Genomic DNA, 14340 nt, shown 5'->3' on the forward strand with positions numbered 1-14340 from the left:
TATACTTTTTCTGTAAAACAATATTTGGACAGTATTTTTATTTTTACTCCTAAAATGTAAGCAACTTACCTGAGAAAGAGTTCAATATGTACAACCGCTGGTGCAATTTTCTCCACCACATCTGCAATGAAGTTAAACTTATACCTTGGGCTGTTTGGCTGTTGATGACCTATACTAGCAAAGAGAATGGAACATCTTATTAAGAAACTACAAATTAATATGGATGTTGCTTATTTCTATATAAGTTGAACCTTAAATGCATATATTTTCCCTCTACTAGATGCTGACTTCTGTTTTGCTCACATAACTGTCCCCAGGGGTTGGGGGCATTGCCCACATCAGCAGGTAGGAACAGAAATACTGCTGACTGACTTACAGAACTACAAAAGGAGGAACATGATTTCCTTTTGCATCACAAAAGCAGGTAGACACCCAACCCCCATCCTGTCAAAAAAGTGTGCTAGGCCGAGCTGAAATATAGAGCATACTATCAAGAATTCAGTTTTATCAGGCAGCACTCATAGAACAGCAGAAGTGAAAGTTAGAATAATTCCTCTACCTGCCAAGAGCATTGGGGCCCTGCTCCAGCCTTCCCAGGGAAGCTAGACTGGCTCTCTCCTTGATGTGTTTTTTGAGGCAGGCAAAAACTTTCTTGTTCCGGCAGGTCTTTGGTAATAATGTGGACCTCCGTCTATGCCTAGGACTTTTGAAATTGTCATGTATTTTAAATGTTTAAATGTTTTAATATTGGAATGTATTTAATATATTTTTAACTTTTGGATATTTCTGTTTATAGGTTTTAACTGTATATATGTTTTAATCTTGTAATGCTGCCTTGAGGCCCAGCCTTGGGCAAAAGGCAAGATACAAATAAATATAATAATAATTATAATAATAATAATAATAAGAAGAAGAAGAAGAAGAAGAAGAAGATGATGATGATGATGATGATGTTCCTTGAGGGACACTACTTTGAAATACACAACTACACAATCTGAATAATTGGAGTTTTTCTTTAATTTTATGCCAAGAACTGCACGTGCAGAGCTGTACAGTTGTGGAAAACTCCTATAATGTCTTTGAATGGATGGAATGTCTTTGAATGAATGCGAAGTTAAATCAGAGCTCGTTTTATTGTACGCTCGTTCCTGGGCACTCACGGAGTTTGCTCAGGTCCCTCACATGACGTCATCTGCCTCCTGAGTGCCTTCCGCCCCTTCTGGCCTTCCTCAAGGGACAAGAAAACCCTCATTAAGGCCATGGCTAGATGAGGGGGTTGGAGGGTGACAATCTCGCAATTTTATGATCACACGTGACATCGCTGTCGCCATTTGGGATGTTTTTTTAAAGGAGGAGCTCACAAACGCTCATGCGCAAACTGTAAGGTGCTTAAAAAAAAACTCCCCCTCCCCCCCACCCCATCCCTGTGCCCAGGTCCTCGCGGTAACTCGCGAGGAGCCTGGACAAACCACAACGCCCAGCCACACATTCCATGGTCTTGGGATCATCCTGAGACCCTGGAAAAAGCAGGATAGAAGGGTAGGGCGATATCCTGGGCAAAGGGAGGGATCATTTCTCCCTGCTCCCTGGATTCCCTGTGCGTCATGTGGATGCCCGGGATATCACCCCGTCTAGCTATGCCCTAAGTCTGATGCATTTTTAAACTAGTTATTGCTGCTCTCTCCTGCTGTGCGCAGGAGAAGCAGTGCCATTAGAACAGCGGACTCAATGGGCCTCGTGCTCGTTGGGTACTTCCTCTTTGAGGAAGGAAAACACGGGCGGAGAAGCGACGGTAGGCAGGGTGTTCCCTGTTCCCCCCACCCCACCCCACCCCACCCCACCCAGTGTGATGGAACTCTATGTCTTTATCTCCTCTCCTCAATTCCTTCTTCAAAGGAAATAAAGTTTGTCTGTCAGGCCTTCCCAATTACCCTTTTCTCTCTTTCATTTTTCTCCATCAAAAAACTAATAAGAAACTGAGAATGCAATCATATACTTATCTCCTCAGAGGTAAGGCCTATTGACTTCAATGGTGCTTCCTCTCAGATGTAGCTATGAAGGGTATCAAGAAAGGAAAAAGTCTGCTGACACATGACAATTTGAGTATCATGGTGATGAATAGTACTGGCTTTCCAATTAGAAAGAGGAACATAGGCTGAACTTTAAGGAAAAGGAGAAGGAAAAGACTTCTCCGCATTAAGAAGTTTTGGAATAGCTCTTGCTGCTCTCAAATTGCAGCAAAGGAGAGCACAGCACCTGAAAAGACTAACCCAATCTCCTATACAGAGATTGAAGAATGGAAGAATTTATTGTATTTAAAAAACCATATCCTGCTTTCCCCAAAAAAAGAAACTTAAAATGGCTGACAAGAGTTTTTAAAAATACATACAATAAAACTAAACTCATAAAATATACTAAACAACCATATTTTGAACTAATTAAAGTTTCCAAGCCATCTTCAAACCACGTATAATGTGTTGCAGGTTTCTAGAGCGGGGAAAATCGTCACCAGGCTATCTCAGTCTCGATAGGGTTGCAGCTGGTATATTAACTTCCGCTGATAGAAGAAACTCTTAGCCACTGTGTGTGTGTGGGGGGGGCGCAAGTGCCTCCCCAAACAAGGAGCTCCTGCCACACTCCATTGCTGGACTCCCGCCATTACTGGAAGGAAAAGGCCCTTTCCACATATTTTTTTTTCTGTTGCCGTCACTGTGTCTCCAGGAGCATCTCGAATTACACATTTGATCCTTCAGCGAGAATTCAACAGAACATATTGAACATCACCCTTAATTGAGCAGATGGACCATCAAAGATCTTGTCTGGATTGCGCTTGTGTTATGGGCCCTTATCCAGTCTATTACCCGCCTTAAGCACACATTCAGAACATCCGCTTTCACACCTGGGTTAGATATATGGGTGGCATCAAGATAATGATGACACCTCGGCCCCCATCCCTAGGTAAGCTCTCCTAGTGGTTTCATGTAGATGTTAAATAGCATGGGGGATAAAACTGAGCTCTGCAAAGCCATGGTGCAGAACCTTAATTCCACACCACTAATTTCTGGAAATGGCCATATTAACTTTAATTAATTTATTGATCAATAAATATGTGCTTTAAAGTCAGACTATGGGTGTTTTCCCATTTAATTTCATAACTTCTCTTTCCCTTCAACACCATTCTTGTGGCTTGAAAACCTCTCTAAATGTTTCTCCCAATTAAAAATAAAAGCAGGGCTAGGTAGGAGAACCCTATAAGACTTTACACCATTTATATTTCTATATACACAACCAGAATTGTTTGCTCATTTTAAGATGTGGGATTTTTTCTAGCTTCCAAGTATTAAACTGGAGAGTTTATTTCAGGATTATCAAAGTCTTGTTAAGTGGCTTGCTTTATGAGATGATACAATTATTCCTTCACTTAAAAGAAAGATTATCGTATTATTTTTCATGACTTAGCTATGGAGCAGAGCTGTGAAATAGTCTCTTTAAAAATCACAAATAATATTATTCTCTGACCCACAAAAAAACAAAATAAATATTTTATAACTGTCTGAAATGTGTAGAAAACAATCAAAATAAGAACATTCCACAGTTTTGTTTGCATTTCTAGCCAATGATGTGGTTTTTCTGAAAATTTTTGAAATGGAAAGTATTCCCCAAAAATACAAATAAAAATCGGCTGCCCTAAATCGGGATTGGTTTAGCATGCTTGAATTTTGCTTATAAATGTACGTCATGTTAATTTTACATGATATATGAACATTTTAGAGGTTTCCAATAGCCAAAAGTATTTGAACCGAAATATTTGCTTAGAAAAGTAATTCAATACAGCAGCCCTACACCTAATTATGCCGGGGTGAGGTGAGGAGAGACATGCTGCTACTAAGCCAGCTGGACAGCCACTACATCCTATATGTACTAGTGAGTCCATGAGGAGAGGTGGAAAACAACCAGAAATCTCAAAATGGCATAAAACCAGCTTTCAGTGTCACAGGAAATACTCCTAGCACTCACCAAACAAGGACAGTGCTGGTGACAATGCCCACATGCTGCCCACAGTTGGAGGGAGCCAATGAACTCAAGTCAAGAGAGACAGGCCCCAGAACAGACACATCCATCAAACAAGCACAACAGTGCCACAGTGCCCCACTCTGTCAGCCCCAGTGACCCTTGTAGTGCGAGACTTATAGGAAGGGCTTCAAATTCTCTTACACTGCTCACAAGCACCATTTTGGAGTACAGCACACATAAAGGGAAGGAAGGAATGGCCATGCAAGACAGCACCTGTGCAGAGGGCCTCCAGGGAACACAGACAAGGATGGAAGACCTACTCAGGAAGGACAAAACTTTTAGGGGAAGTGGGGCAGTGGTTCCCCCCTACCCCCCATGCCTTCACATCCCTCCACCTGAGCCAATCTGGAGGAACACTGCACAAGCCCATAGCCTGGCTCCTACTCATCAGTTACATAACATTCTCTCATGGGTTACAGGAGCCTGCTTAGTGCAAATAGGTTAATAACCTGCTCACTGCTGCTGGTACATGGCCTCTGCGCGCGCGCGCACACACACACACACTGTACAAGTTGCCCCTTTGTGTGCAAAGGACTCTTTCTCCCTGTTTCCTGTCACCAGCCTTCTCCCTTTTGAGCCCTAAGTGTTTATGACTAAGGACAGAGTAATATAGTTCCATGCCACACAGCTTTACCCCAAGCTTTGGACTTACTAGTACCCTCTTTTTCCAATGTGACTGCAAAGATATTTGAAGTTTCAGCTTCTGCTTTTATACCAAACTTGCTCTGTTGTTGCATCCAAGAAAGAGAAACTGTGGTTAATTTAAACTATAGTTTAAACTACAGTTTATTATTGAAACAAGCCGAGATCAAACTGTAGTTTCTGATCTTGGCTTGCTTCAATAAGCTGGCATTTAAACTAACCAGGATGCAATGAGAAAGCCCAGTTAGTTTAAAAGTGGGCTAATCTTTTCCTTGTAGCTACACTGGACAAGGATGGGGGAAATGTGTGAACCTGAAGCTTATTCCCATACTGCTTAATTAGTGTTTAAAACTATGCCCAAACTCCATCTGACAGAAATACAAATATGAATGGAGCATTTAAATAAGCTTATATTTAGGGCTATGAAGATGTACACATTAGCAAAGCTGATCCTATGCTTATAAATAATCCTCAGTGAGTATAAAAAGGCTTACATCCCAGTACCATAGGCGTGCCCACGGGGTGTGCCTGGTGTGCCCGGGCACACCCTTCACTGCTTCCATCAGCGATGATGCATGCTGCTTTCCAGAAAATAAAGCAGCGGCAGTGCCTCCAACTCCCCTGCTTGCCCGCTGGATGACTTCCTTAGCGGGCGAGGGCATGCACACTACCTCGCTGCCTGTCTTTAAGAAGCTTCCCCTCCACTCCCATCGAAGGCAAAGGCACAGGGCTCGTTTCCTCTGCCCCTTCCTGTGATCCTCTCCCTCACGATGCGAGCACGTGGCACCCGCTTTGAGTGGCTGGCTGAACCTTTCTTGACCATGGGGATGCGTGGCGAGGGAGAGAGGATCATGGGAAGGAGCAGAGCCTCGTCTCGCCGACGCTACCTGCTGCTTTTGGCACGTGCCTGTCCAGTTCCTCTCACAGCATGATAACGTAGAGAGGATGAAGGGAAGGAGCAAAGCCTCAGCCTTGTCTCCCCGGCCCTGACTGCCTGCTGCCACTTTTGGAGCCTGCCTGTCCAGGGAGCGCAAGCAACCCGAGCAACGCCCCCTCCCTCCCCTGCCCAAGCTTTGCTCCTTTGAAAACAACAAGGAGGCAAGGAAGCGAACCGCCCCTCCCCCCCCCCCCCGCAAACATTTGGAGTCTTCAGACTCCCAGATGAGTGAGAGTGATTGTTGGTTTGTTTTGGTGTACTATGTTTTAATAGTCAGCAGAGAGAGAGAGAGCGAAAACGCCCCACACAATAAAATGCAAAAGTGAGGAAGATCTTGCAATTGTTGTAGCTCACAAGCTGAATATGAGCCAACAGTGTGATGTGGCTGCAAAAAAAGCAAATGCTATTTTGGGCTGCATTAATAGAAGTATAGCTTCCAAATCGCACGAGGTACTGGTTCCCCTCTATTCAGCACTGGGGGCACACTCTAATGAAATGTGCTGCGCACGCCTATGCCCAGTACATGTAAATAGGTTTTCAGCCATACAGCCTAGATCCATACTTGCTGGTTTGATGGCCATAAGACCACACTCAATTGGCCTTTCTCCCAAATAAGTATGCATAGGATTGCTGCCCAAGGAAAGAGCTGTGTGTTGAAAGAGCTGTGCAGTTCATATTGCTTTTTATAAATATTCAACGAGGTATGCCTAGAATGCTTAAGACATTTTATGTGCTTTTGAAAACCCTCATTTTAATTGTTCATGATGATAAAAATACTCTCCTCAAGGTCATGGACCAATTAATAGGGCCGAGGCTTACCAGTAGATATTTTAGCCCTGTTAGCTACACAGAACGTCCATTCACAGAGGAATATAGAATGCCAGGCGTTGGGGCCAAGCGACAGCTGGATGCTCATCACTACCTTGAACTTCCAGAGGCATCTGGGTGGGAGCTGTTACAAATGGAATGTTGAACTTGGGCCTGATCAAGCCCGGCCGTTCTAATGCTCTTATGAAGTCAGAAGACAAGAGCAGCCACGGAACTCCTTAAAAGCTGTGTACCAAAATCAAAGCCTTTTTGGAATGTCAGACACTTACAAACTACATGCATCTGCATCAACTTACTTCATGGAGCTTGTATAAAGTTTTGCACATGTGTCAGCATGCATTCATTGGTAGTGGGGAAAAACATTAGTACTTTCACAAAATAATCATGATATAAAACTGGGCTTAATGAGAAAAGGGAGCAAGGACCCTATTGCCATTGCAGATCCTCCACTGAGCAGGAGGTTGGATTACAATTAGATTCAATAAACAAAAAACCTATGGTTTATAAAACAACGTTAAGGATGTACACTTTTCCACCAAGCTCCAAAAAGTGGGGAAATTGGAAGTTAAGGCTCACTAGCCTTAACGCCACATCCTCCCTAAGGAGGCAGAAAGTACCAGTGAAATTCTCATTCTCCCAAAGCAGATAAACCATGAGGATAGGATGGAGAATAGGATATGCAGAGGTGACTGTGGGGTTGTGGAAAACTGATGACCAACAACTTAGGGCCACCTACTTCTCTTGTTTTGTTTAGAGCAGCCCTTCCCCAACTTGGTGCCCTCCAAAGGTGCTGGACTACAACTCCCATCATTGCAAGTCAGTATGTCCCATGGTCAGGAATGCTGGGACAGCAGGATGGGGAACGTAGGGCGGCGGCTCCAGGCAAGCCCCCACCCTACCCCACCCCACTTACCTGCTCTGTCGTCGCTGGGCCTGGTGCACCCGGAAGCAAGCCCACATCTGCAGCCTTGTTTCTGAGTGGACCCAGGGGCTCTATTCAAGTTTGGGCCAGGCGATGACAGAGCAGGTAAGAACCCCCTCCCGCCTGGCCCCTTACCTGGACCTGCCGCCACCGCTGCACAAACTGCGGCAGCTCCAGGCAACCCCCCTTCTGCCTGGCCCCTTACCTGGAGCCGATGCTGCACGAACTGCGGGGGCAGCGGCTCTAAGCAAGCCCCCCTGCACCCCACCACTTACCTTCTCCGTCGTGGCCAGGCCCGGGCTTGAATCGAGCCCCCAAGTCCACCCAAAAGCAAGGCTGCGAGTGGACCAGGGCGCTCGATTCAAGCCCAGGCCCAGCGACAACGGAGCAGGTAAGTGGGCTGGGCTGGGCTGGGGGCTTGCCTGGAGCAGGTGCCACAGTTCGTACAGCAGTGGCAGCGGGTCCAGGTAAGGACCCAGGCGGGAGGGGGGGTTCTTACCTGCTCCTTCGTCACCGGGCCCAGGCTTGAATTGAGCTTCCGGGTGCACCAGGGCGCTCAGTTCAAGCCCGGGCCCAGTGACGATGGAGCACGTAAGTGGGATGGGGCTTACCTGACAGCAAGGCCAGGCAGGAAGGGGGAGTTTTCTTACCTGCTCCATCGTCGTAGTCCAACACCTTTGGAGGGCACCAGGTTGAGGAAGGGCTGCTCTAAACAAAAAAAGAAGTAGATGGCTCTAAGTTGTTCGTCATCAGTTTTCCACAACCCTACAGTCACCTCTGCATATCCTATTCTCCATCCTGTCCTCATGGTTTATCTGCTTTGGGAGAATGAGAATTTCACTGGTATTTATTTATTTATTTATTTAAGGATTTTTATGCCGCCATTCAGCCAAAAAAGGCTCTCACGGCGGCTTACAAAAGTATTTCTTAACTTCCAATTTCCCCGCTTTTTGGAGCTTGATGGAAAAGTGTACATCCTTAACATTGTTTTATAAACCGTAGGTTTTTTGTTTATTGAATTTCATGGCTTTTTGTAAAGGATGACCAGATATCTTTTAAATCTCACATAACTGTATTTTTAACAGTTGTATAAAAAAGGAATTTCAGCATGTGTCATTTGTATGCATGCAGCACCTGGTGAAATTCCATCTTCATCCCAACAGTGAAAGCTGCAGGAGCTATACTAGAGTGACCCCATTTAAAAGAGGGCAGGGCTCCTGCAGCTTTCACTGTTAGAATGAAGAAGGAATTTCACCAGGTGCTGCATGCATACAGATGACACCTGCTGAAATGTCCTTTTCAATACAACTGTTAAAGATACAGGAGCCCTGTACTCCTTTGCATATGGTCAGCCTAGCCATATGGAAACGAGGACAGGGCTCCTGCATCTTTAACAGTTGCATAGAAAAGGGCATTTCAGCAGGTGTCATTTGTATGCATGCAGCACCTGGTGAAATTCCATCTTCATCCCAACAGTGAAAGCTGCAGGAGCTATACTAGAGTGACCCCATTTAAAAGAGGGCAGGGCTCCTGCAGCTTTCACTGTTAGAATGAAGAAGGAATTTCACCAGGTGCTGCATGCATACAGATGACACCTGCTGAAATGTCCTTTTCAATACAACTGTTAAAGATACAGGAGCCCTGTACTCCTTTGCATATGGTCAGCCTAGCCATATGGAAACGAGGACAGGGCTCCTGCATCTTTAACAGTTGCATAGAAAAGGGCATTTCAGCAGGTGTCATTTGTATGCATGCAGCACCTGGTGAAATTCCATCTTCATCCCAACAGTGAAAGCTGCAGGAGCTATACTAGAGTGACCCCATTTAACAGAGGGCAGGGCTTCTGCAGCTTTCACTGTTAGAATGAAGAAGGAATTTTACCAGGTTATGCATGCATACAGATGACACCTGCTAAAATTCCCTTTTCTATACAACTGTTAAAGATACAGGAGCCCTGTACTCCTTTGCATATGGTCAGCCTAGCCATATGGAAATGAGGACAGGGCTCCTGCATCTTTAACAGTTGCATAGAAAAGGGAATTTCAGTAGGTGTCATTTGCAGGTGTCATTTGCTTCCCCCCTTTTGTCCTTTGAACTCCCATCCAGCCCTCAATATTTCAGCAATCTTCCTGAAACGCGCAAGGTATGTAAAACCAGCATTTCTTTCTGGCAGTACTGCGTTTCAGAAAGATTGCTGAAATATTTTTCATTTTAGGATGCTAGGTTGACCCACCCCCCAGTAACTCCATTTAACATGGTGGAATTTTACTGACCATCCTTAACTACAGGGAACATGACTGTGTTCCCTGTAATGATCTCCAAGGGTCACACACATGAATCTAGTATACACACATTTGGTCCATTTGCCAAAGCCATCTTTTTTATCCAGACAGGGCTAGCTAAAACAGAGGTCTTCAGCTTCTCAGATCTGGGACTAATCTTTAGCGCAAACGTTCACTTGGAGATTCACTTCTTGATCTTTTCCCCTAGATCTGCACGGTGGCAGCGCTGCTCTTGCAACCCAGCTTAGGTCAGGCTGCAATCGGATAGCGGGTCCCAACCCATTAGTCGAAGGCCAATGAAGTAGAGCAGCCTTTCTCAACCTAGAACTCTTCAGGTGTGTTGGACTTCAATACTGTCCTCAGGTAGCATGATAGTCCAACACTACAGATTGGGAAAAGCTAAAATAGAACTTGTGCCATTATCAAGAGCCATCAATGGTGTATCTAAGCTTGTTGTTGCAACCTGGATTTTATCTATTCCAGGCATTCATTGTCTGGCAAGGTAAAAAGGCAGGGGCTTAACACATAGGCTCAGTTCAGACATAATGCTCCTCATCCAATATAGCTATGGGTCAGTTACTGGCTTGCAATCCTGGCTTGTAAGGATTCCTTAATCCACCACTTTCAAGTTCAGATACCCAAAGAAAAAGGCAAGGGAAGGGGGGGGAGGGCAAGGAGGAAGCCCAGTTGCATTCAGCGCATTCCTGGGTTGGTAAACTATGGTTTATTGAATCAGGATTGTTACATCTAAACTGGGCCCATTTTTAAAGAGCAAAGCAACTCTGGGTGGATGGGAAATCAAAGCAGAGGGTGGGTATACTTGACCCACTCCACGTCAGCTGTTTTTTCATGCAGGTCCCCCCCCCACATGCACACACAAGCAGGGCTCCAACTGCATGTGTAGGTGGCCGTTCAAACCTTTGCATATCACATCTAGTTTGGACTCACTGGCCAAACAGCATTTATTTATTTAAAACATTTGTATCCCGCTCTATATCATTAGGATCTCAGGGCGGCGTACAGATAAAAAAGCATACAGTATAAAACAATAAATATACACAGCTAAAAACAAATTAAACCATGAACCAAGTTAGAACAATATATAACTTAAAAGCAGTAAAAACAATTAAAACCATTAAAACAATGTGCCATCTTAGTGAATTTAACCATCAAAGGCTTTGTTAAAAAGCCATGTTTTTACTTGGCGTCGAAATGAGATCAGCATTGGCGCCAGTCGGGCCTCCGGGGGGGGGCATTCCACAGTCCGGGTGCCATCACAGAGAAAGCCCCCTCCCTTGTCCCATCATAGCGTATGAGTTGCGCTAGTGGGATGTCACACTGCAACAGGAAGAATCCCTCTCCACTGCAAAGTGCCCTCAGGAGGGAGGGTTTTCTAGCAAAGAAAGGACAGAAGGAAGTGCTTAACCCTTTCCCTACCTGCTGCTTTTACCAAGGGTGTGTGTGTTAAAACTTGTATTTGCAGGTTAAATATGGATCTACAGCTATTTAGTTTTGATCAGCAGGATCCTTCATAACAGAACTGAAGAGTTAATTGGCTGGAAGTTCCTTACTAAGCAGACGAGTTAGCATAGCAGGAGTGACAACAAGGGCACAACATTTTCTTGAGATTCTGCCATGGGGGCAGGAGTTTGGGGACACAAGTCAGGGCCCTACTAAGCAGAACGAGGAGGACCCAAATGCAGCAGAACTAGCTTACCACACAGTTGACGTAAGTGAGGCAAAGCACATTACTATATGAAGAGGTACATAAAACCATTAAGTCCAGAGTGTGAAATTATCTAATCTAACTGCATCACCGCACACAAACACAAGAGAGGAAAGTTACTACAGCCAACAAGATCTTTAGGTCCTTGTAGTTACTAAAAGGACCAGGAGGAAGACGTTGCTGCCAAATTAGTACTGACAACTGCTGTTACAACAGCCCTAGAGGAAATAGCCAAGGCAATAAATAAATAAATAAATAAATCCTTTTACTGGAACAGTTTATGTGGGTTAAAGGGAAGAAAATGCTTTGAGCTATAAAGAATTCCCTGTCAGGGAGCAAGTGCTGTTCCAACATTTGTCTTTCCCCGGCAGCATTGGCAATTTGGTGAAGGTGGTGGAGGCACAAATGCTTCTGTCTTGCAATGATCTCTGGGGAAACAGGCTTTGAGGGTTTTGAACACCAGAAAACCTTATGAAATCTGTACAACGGAGCTGACAGCGAGGAAAGTGTGAACTCCACTGGCCTGTCAATCCATCTTCAATTCTTTGCAAAACAACAGTGGGTCTCTAGGGTCTGATTCATTCTGTATTTCTCATGGGACCGTCAACAAGCAGATCGCCTTCGGACATGGCACTTGTTGAAACGCGTGAGAGCCCTAAAAACTGGAACAGGAGCGAAGAAACCGAAGGCGCCACTGATATCATTCGGCCGATGAGGGGTGGGGGGTTTGGGGGTGGGGGCGGGCGTCCCTCCTAGGGCTACGGGGCTGCCTTTGACCTCCTTTCACTTCAGCCCCCCGCAGCCTGCTTCTGCGTTCCATTCAACCCGCCCGAGCCTCAGGTCCGCCGCGGTTGGCCATTTCAGGGCAGGATCGCCGCAGGGCGCGCAAAATGCCGCAGGGCTTCGCCCGTCGCCCACCGCCGCAAGCCCCGCGCTGCCACGGGACCCGGCTCAAGGCGGAAGCCGGGTGCCGCCACGCGGCGGGGGAAGGGGCCCTCCGCGAACCGCCGCGTCTGACTGCCGGCAGCGCCAGCTGCCCGCCGAGGCTGCCCGGGGCGCAGCGAGGCGCGGCGCCCCCGTCTCCCGCTCTTACCGGCTCGGCAGGCGCCCTGCTGGACGTGGCGGACGGGCGGAAGCCCCTGCTGCAGGGCCTGGCGCTCGGCCGTCTTCAGGCGGCAGACGTTGGCGTAGAGCCTGCCGTCGCTGCCGCAGACGGGCGCGCTGAGCTTGCACTGGCAGGCGCCCAGCTTCGGGCTGGGGCCCGCGGCCGGGCGGCACTGGAGGCTGTCGCCGCACGGCGGGTCCTCGGGGCGGCCGCACGCCTCGCCCTCGCCCGCCGCGCACACCAGGCAGCAGTTGCAGCCGTCGGGCACGTAGCCGCTCGGGCAGCCGGGGCTCGGGCAGCGGGACACGTCGCAGCGCGCCGGGCAGCGCTCCCCGCCGGCCCGCGCCAGCAGCGCCAGCAGCGCCGGCAGCACTAGCGCCGGCAGCGCCCTCATCGCCAGCCCGGCTCCGCGCAGGCCCCACCGCGGCTCGGCTCGGCTCGGCTCGCTCCGCTCGGCTCGGCTCGGCTCGGCGGCTCGACAGGCACCGTCCCAAGCAGCCACGCGGCTCGCCGAGGCAGCCCGAGCGGCGCGCCAGGCCCCCGGCCGCGGGTGGCCACGCCCGACTCGGGGCGGGGGGTTCCCGGCGCCGCCCCCTGCCCGGCCGCCGCGTCTTTGCTCGGGGTCCGTTCAGTGCCAGCGGAGGGCGGACGGGCGGGCCCTGCGGCGCTCTCCTCGGACTGCGCCGCCACGGGAACCGGCAAGGAGGAACACGCGCGAGCCGGCGGACCCGGCTGGCTGGACGGCATAGGGCTCTCCGAGGCTGGCCCGACCCGCTCCACAACCGGCTAGGGAGCCCGCGCCGCCCTGCCGGTTGCTGCCCCTTTAACCCCGTTCTTCGGGCGCCTCTCTCTGCCCATCACCCATGGTACAGCTCGAGGATGTGGACAAGGTGCTTGGACAGGTCCGTGCAACCACCTCTGTACTGGATCCTTGCCCCTCTTGGCTAATAAAAGCTAGTAGGGATGGAACAGCTGGCTGGGCCAAGGAGGTGATTAATGCCTCTCTACGAGAGGGAGTGGTCCCAGACCGTCTGAAAGAGGCGGTAGTGAGACCACTCCTGAAGAAAACTTCCTTGGACCCGGAAAATCTTAGTAACTACAGGCCGGTAGCAAATGTTCCATTCCTGGGCAAGGTCCTTGAGCGGGTGGTGGCGGGCCAGCTCCAGACACTCTTGGATGAGACTGATTATCTGGATCCATTTCAGTCGGGTTTCAGGCCCGGCTTTGGCACGGAAACAGCCTTGGTCGCCCTGTATGATGACCTATGTCGGGAGAAGGACAGGGGGAATGTGACTTTGTTGATTCTCCTTGATCTCTCAGCGGCTTTCGATACCATCGACCATGGTATCCTTCTGGAACGTCTGGCTGAGTTGGGAGTGGGGGGCACTGCATTGCAGTGGTTCCGCTCCTACTTAGCAGGACGGCTCCAGAAGGTGGTGCTTGGGGGACATTGCTCGGCCCCGTGGACTCTTCAGTATGGAGTTCCGCAGGGATCGGTCTTGTCCCCCATGCTGTTTAACATGTACATGAAACCGTTGGGTGCGGTCATCCTGAGTTTTGGAGTGCGCTGTCATCAGTACGCTGACGACACGCAGCTCTACTGCTCCTTTTCATCCTCATCAGGTGTGGCTGTGGATGTGCTGAACCGGTGCTTGGCTGCGACAATGGACTGGATGAGGGCTAATAAACTGAAGCTCAATCCAGACAAGACTGAGATGCTGCTGGTGGGTGGTTCCTCTGATCGGATGGTGGGTGTTCAACCGGTTCTGGATGGGGTTGCACTCCCCCTGAAGGAGCAGGTTCGTAGCTTGGGGGTTCTCCTAG

At 48.3% G+C, this 14340-nt stretch overlaps 1 protein-coding gene across 1 annotated transcript in view; it reads right to left on the reverse strand.

Annotated features, from left to right (window-relative positions):
* Positions 1-12910, reverse strand: part of HTRA3 (HtrA serine peptidase 3) — a 48528-nt gene extending 35618 nt beyond the window's left edge. Inside the window, exons 1-2 of the mRNA XM_063135975.1 lie at positions 12505-12910; positions 70-169 (exon numbers count right to left, since the gene is read on the reverse strand). Of these exons, the coding sequence (XP_062992045.1) occupies positions 70-169; positions 12505-12910 (506 nt within the window). The remainder of the gene's footprint in view (positions 1-69; positions 170-12504) is intronic.
* Positions 12911-14340: the final 1430 nt, after the last annotated feature.

The sequence above is a fragment of the Elgaria multicarinata genome, chromosome 10 (genome assembly GCF_023053635.1).
Source record: "Elgaria multicarinata webbii isolate HBS135686 ecotype San Diego chromosome 10, rElgMul1.1.pri, whole genome shotgun sequence".
Taxonomy (NCBI): Eukaryota; Metazoa; Chordata; class Lepidosauria; order Squamata; family Anguidae; genus Elgaria; species Elgaria multicarinata.